The sequence below is a fragment of the Manacus vitellinus genome, unplaced genomic scaffold (assembly GCF_001715985.3).
Source record: "Manacus vitellinus isolate BGI_N305 unplaced genomic scaffold, ASM171598v3 scaffold_32_pilon, whole genome shotgun sequence".
Taxonomy (NCBI): domain Eukaryota; kingdom Metazoa; phylum Chordata; class Aves; order Passeriformes; family Pipridae; genus Manacus; species Manacus vitellinus.
The window spans coordinates 5,275,812-5,281,722 of record NW_021940460.1 but is presented as its reverse complement, the minus strand read 5'-3'; the positions used below and the strand labels follow the sequence as shown (position 1 = coordinate 5,281,722).

Sequence of the window (5,911 nt, the reverse complement as noted above, 5' to 3'; positions counted from 1 at the left end):
GGGCGCGCACGCCAAAGCGGGAGGCGCGACGTGCCAGCTCCAGCAGGCACAGCACGAAGTTCTTCTCGTTCTTCCTCAGCACCAGGTCCTCCGTCTCAAACATCAGCACATCTGGGGCAGGGCAGGGCTGGGCTGAGCCAGGGCTGGCACGTGGGGATGGGGACAAAGGGGACGGGGGTACAGATGGAGTCAAAACCCGCCCAAAGGGGTGCTACTCACTGGAGCCATCCCGCTGGGAATATGGTTGGGTTCAACAAGAGCTGGGATAAATTAAAGGATTTAAGATCTTCTTGGGCATCTACAGCTGTTTCATGGCATTGCAAAGCCACAAAACTCAAGTCTGGGTGCCTTGAGAGTGTGTCACTCTGTGCCATTCCCCTTCCTGGGCATCCACTGGTGGTAGGACAGGCTGACAGACCCTTTGCTGAGCCAGGATTTCTCCTGCTCTCCTTACAGCTGGGATCATGCCATGCCTGGCAGGGACACACTGGGCCATACACCCTTTCCTTTTCCACCCCTCCAGCACATACTTGCACCCAAGCAAACACACTGGGTGTGTGCCAGCAGCTTGCAAAGCTGCTGCCAAGCCTGGAGGAGCTTGTGCAAGGAATGCCAGCTCAGGGATGCATGCACAGGGTGCTGCCCCGTGCTGGGGTGGCACTGATTTTGGGGGACACACAGGAAAACACCCGAGGTGATGTCAGGAGCATCTGGAGGGGGTTGTACACAGACACATGGACAACAGGAACTTGGCATCTTACCTTTGATATCCATCTCCTTCCTGCACCACTGGATGAAATTGGAGACGTTGTCCCTGGCCTGGAAGGTGCCTGGCTGCGCTGTGAGGTTGCAGGTGACACAGGCAGTGGGCAGGTGGAGGTGACGGGCCACCTCGGGGTAGGTGCGGGCGAACTCCCCGGCCACCTGGGTGACGTTGTTGGCGTGGGAGCAGAGCACAGCCCCCGTTTCCAGCACCTCCACAAAGGTGCCCACCTCGATGTCCAGGTCATACAGCTCCTTCAGCCACTCCGCCAGGTCCTCCTTCATGGCGTACAGGTACTGCTGGCTGGTCGGGTAGGGACGGATGCTCCGCACCGCCGGGCCCGGAGTCCCCCACATTCTGCCATGGGACTGGGAGGAGGTTGAGGGAGAGGGATGATGGGGATATGGGTGATGGGGACATGGGGAGCTGCCCCGGCCATGTCCCCAGCCCACCTCCCCAGCAGCCACACTCACCCGGTGCCACTTGCTCCCTGCCGGCCGGGATGGTGACGCCGCCGTCCTCCTGGTGTCCAGAGCCCTTCTGGGGTCTGAGGGCTGAAGGAAATCACCCTCCTGGGCAGTGGGTGTTTTGTTTCCTTCCCAAGTGCTGATCCCTTCTCCTTGGTGACAAGGGACTGGCTGCAAACACTCCCTGTTAACCCTTCAGCACCTGCTCCTCCCCAGCCATGCCAGGGGTGGATTTTTCCCCCCGAGGGCCCTGGCTCCAGGACAGGAAGGAATTAGCAGCTCATCAGCTTCCCAAGTTGCTCACAAGCACATGAGAGGGATTTTCCCCCCTTCCCAACACCCCTCCACCCACCTCCCCTGCAGGTGGGGTGACCTGGTGGCCCTACAAGATGCATCTTCAGGGCAACCTCAAGGTGAGGAGGGTTTATTCCCACACCCACCTTTGGGCTTTCTCTGCCCTGTGTTTCCTTGCAAACTTCTTCCCAAATTGCTCACAACAGCGAGGTCTTTGGTAAAAGCCAAGCTCCTCCAGGGACAGTGTGACTCCAGGAGTTGGGGCTTTAAAGAAATAACTACACACGAGTGGGCACCTCTGGGAATGTGGGATACTCCCTCCCTAACCCAGGGCTTGCAGAGCTGCAACAACACCCAGGTACATCTGCTAAAAGCAAATCTACCAGGGAAGTGCTCACGTCTCAGGACCGAAACAGAGCCTCTCATGTGCTCAGGGGGCTCTGTCGTGGGCTTTAGGGGGCTTTTTGCTGTGTTGAGAGACCTGTCCTCTCCCTGGAGCCAGCTGCTGATGCTCACTGCAGCTCACTGTCCAGCCAGTGTCATTTTGGGGGAGGAAATGCAAGAATCCCAGCTATTCTGCCTGGGAATGTGTGGCAGGCTGGAGGAGTCTGTGTCTGGCATGCCCAGCCAGGGAGCTCAGCAGGAGAAAAGGACCCTTGTGAAGCTGGATTTCCAGCCAGGGCACCCAGTGGGGTTGACTGCACAGCTCAGGGTGTGAGTTCACCTCCCCCAGTTCCCCCCCACACCAGTGGGGTGCAGCTGACACAGCACAGTCACCCCATCCCTGGCAGAAATGCTGTGCTCAGCCCCAGCCCTGGCAGCATCACAGGACCCCAAGGCTCCCGATGGGACACAGCCACAGGAAACACAGAGCAGCAAGCCAGGGAGGAAAAGGAAAACCCAAAAAGGGGAGAGGTTTTGAGGTTGTCCCATCCTCACCTTCCAGTCACACAGCAGATGGGATGCCTGCTTTCTCCTAAGGGAACAGGAAAGGGGATAATGAACTGCTGCTTCTTGGCAAAGCTGCAGGTGTAGAGTATCCCTGGGGTACAGCCTGGCCCAGAAATCCTCCTGCACATGGAGCAGGAGTGACACTGCTCTCCTACCCTGCTTGACACCCAGAGCAAATGCCTTGACAGAAATACCTTGTCCAGTGCCAGCTTTCCCCACGAATCCTCCATCCCCCCATCAATCCCTCCTTTAATCTCCCATCACCTCATCAATGCCCCATTAATCCTCCCATCACACTGCAGATCCCACAGCCAGTGGCAGCCCAGGGAGCTGGTTGGGGTGTTCCCTGTCCCTTGGGAAGCAAGGATCCACCTTCACACACTTCAATAGGCTGGAGGGCCCCCATCAGCATGAATTCAGCCTGGGGAAAAAACCTATTAACACATCCCAAGGTGTGGAAAAATCCTCAGTAATTTGGGAGGAAGTAGGGAATAGAGTTTCCCTGTTTTCATCACCATCAGTGAGTTTACAGTGGGATCCATTTCCTCCCTTTGATCCAGCAAGCACAAAAGCTGAGGCCAAATTCAGCAATACCCACTCCAACCCCAAACACCCACAGGCATCTTAAACACAGCCCTGTCAGGAAACCAGAGATTGGCTTAAAAAAAAAAAACAACAAACCAAAAGCAAACTGGGACATGAAAACAAGCAGAAATCCCAATGCCACGTATCCAGAGGTTCTTTTTATTTGCCAAGAGGTTTCCAAGCCCTTGGGACTCCCTGCAAGCCTTATTATCATTCAATTCCAAATGAAAATGCTGCGGCCCCGTTTCTTTGGCAACGCTGAAAGTCCCCTGAGATTTTAAGCAGATGAAGTGACCATGTTCGTGTCTGTGCACGAGGGGCTCACTCACAAGTTTTAAGAAGAACAGGAGGAGTGGTGGCTCTCCATCCTGCCAAACCCACGTCCCAGCTGGCAGCTGGCTGCACCGAAAACCCTTGGGAAGTACCAGCCTTGGCACCTTGCCTGGGGCAAGCCTGGCTCCTGCCCTCTCTAGGGAAGGTTTAGGGTGAGCGAGGGCAAATGGAGGATGTTGTGCTGAAGAAAAGAGTCCTCAGAGCTGCTGGCATGGGGAAAGCACCCTGGCATGGCACCACAGCACAGCACCCTGACACAGCACCCTGACACAGCACTGGCACAGCAGGACCAGCCCAAAGCAGTGCTGGGGTCTGAGTCCTGGGAGAACCATCAGTGACACAGCTGCCCACCTGTGTACGACCCCGGCACGGTGAAAATCCCCCAATCTCTCCAATCAAAGGACATTTTAATAAAGTTGAGCCCCGTCTTGCTCAGCACCGATGGCATTTGCTGCCGTGGAATTCCAGCCCTGGGAAGCTGAGCTTGCCCACCTGCCATGGGACACGATGGCCCTTTGTGGACATGACAGGAGCCAGCAGCGTTTCCAGGTGGGGAGCCTGCTTCGGGAAAGGAATGAGGAATATGCAGCCGTGCTGTCCTTGTGAGCCTGCATGCACAGACATGTCTGTCCTGCTCACCCTCTCCTCTTCCCCTCCTCCCCCAGTAATTTGTCAACCCTGTGTTCATCCAACTGTGGCACAGGGACTCAAAAACACACCAATCCTGCCTCTTGCAGAGACAAAGCAGAGCTGCCCGTGAGCTGCGCAGTCACATGGTCATATCTCAGCTGTGCCTCCCCTCTCTCTCCACCCCAAAGAGGCTCCTGCACCAAACCCCTCTGGTTTCTCCCCCCAAATCCCACCGTGTTGGTGTCTCCAGCTGGTGCCTCACCAGAGCTCTGGGATGTGAGCACAGCCCAGCAAAGCATCCCTGACCCCCCATCCCTGGGGCTCTGAGCACACAGCAAGGGCAAAGCTTAACACGGATCCAGAGTTTTGTCCAAATGTCTCTTTTCCTTTTTTTTTAAGCAGGAAACATTCTCAGTCTCATATTTAAAAGCATCCAAACCCCAAGCCAAGCAGTGGCGAGGCACTTCTCTCTCTGGTCGTGGGAAAACAACAGATATCAACAAACATCAACAAAGATATCAAAAAGTAGCAACAAACCCCAGTCCTGCTTTGGAAAAAAAGGTGTAACGATATCCTGAATGTTAACAGAAATGGGTGTGATTGCAGTCTCCATGGTTTATGTATTTTTTGTGGTCTTTTAAAAAAAATACTGTCTCCCAAAGCCTCCAAGCCCACCTGGCTGTGGCAGACCTGTCCCACTGCATCCATGCTGTGCTGGGACACTGCTCCACCATCCCATGGCTCCAGCCATCCACAGGCAGCCGGTCTCCCTGCCAAACCATCCTCAGACAGGAACCCGGAGTCAAAGAAAGAGGGATCCAGGCAGCGGTGAGCGAGGTGGGGTTCAGAGCCCCGTTCCATCCCAGCAGGTTCTGCTCAGAAGAGGACCTGCCCGCTGTTTGCGTCCCAGCAGCCCATCCAGGGGAGCTGGGTGGCCCATTTGCCAGTGGCCACCACTTGCAGCTTTGCCCGGTCAAACTTCCAGAACTGGTCGTCCCGGAAGAAGTAGACGAAGCCGTCGCGGTGGGTGAGGGCCCCCGCCGTGCCGGGGGGCAGCCCCTGCCAGTCCCGCAGGCTGCGGGGGTAGTAGGGCTCCACAGCGAGGGTCTCCTCGCTCACCACGAAGTACTTGGGGCCCTTGAACAGCACCAGGCGCCGGAGCTGCTGGAAGAAGAGCGCGGTGTCCGGGTGCCGAGGGAGCCCGCGGGCGCTGCACTTTTGGGGAAAACCTGCCTCCAGGGTGGAGCCCGCGTAGCGCCAGCACCGACCACCTGGGGAGAGACAGGGAGGGGCTCAGAGCCCACCCCAAAAGGGTCCATGGCAGGACCAGCTCCAGGAGATGTGGAAAGACTCAGCCACACAGCCAGCCTTGTGTCCGTGATGTTCATCCCACTGGTGACCCAACCAGCACCACTGCGGGGCTGCCCCAAGGAACAGGCTGGGGAGAACTGAGGCAAAGCAGCTCAGGGGTTTGAAGGCACAGAAAGGGACTGCCAGGGACAGAGCAAGACCCCCCCCATGCTGCTTCCTTGAAAACCTCCCCCTGTTCCTGCACAGTGAATGGGACAGACAGACCTGGACCTGACCTGGGCTGGGATGACACTGCAGCAGCAGGAATTGTGATGGGGACCGATGGCTCGGCCATCCCCACAGTGCCCCGTCCCCACAGTGCCCTGTCCCCACAGTGCCCTGTCCCCACAGTGTCCTGTCCCCACACCACAGGCAGACAAAAGCCCCTTTCTGCTCCCAAGCTGCAGCCTGACCCAGCCCTGGAGAGGGATGGAGGGAGCGGCGAGGGCTGGGGAGGCAGAGGGGCTTTGGCTCCCACCCAGCAGCAGCAACAAAGCCCCTTTTCTGAAGAACCAGCAACTGGTTTCCATTAAAAGCT

At 57.0% G+C, this 5,911-nt stretch overlaps 2 protein-coding genes across 2 annotated transcripts in view; both read right to left on the bottom strand.

The window, feature by feature from the left end:
- The window catches only part of GAS2L2 (growth arrest specific 2 like 2), an 8,688-nt gene extending 7,569 nt beyond the window's left edge, over nt 1-1,119 (bottom strand). The window contains exons 1-2 of the mRNA XM_029961265.1: nt 762-1,119; nt 11-111 (exon numbers count right to left, since the gene is read on the bottom strand). Coding sequence (XP_029817125.1) covers nt 11-111; nt 762-1,119 — 459 coding nt within the window. The remainder of the gene's footprint in view (nt 1-10; nt 112-761) is intronic.
- Nucleotides 1,120-3,548: 2,429 nt separating this feature from the next.
- The window catches only part of MMP28 (matrix metallopeptidase 28), a 15,768-nt gene continuing 13,405 nt past the window's right edge, over nt 3,549-5,911 (bottom strand). Inside the window, exon 5 of the mRNA XM_029961264.1 lies at nt 3,549-5,294. Within this exon, the coding sequence (XP_029817124.1) occupies nt 4,900-5,294 (395 nt within the window). The 3' untranslated portion in view covers nt 3,549-4,899. The remainder of the gene's footprint in view (nt 5,295-5,911) is intronic.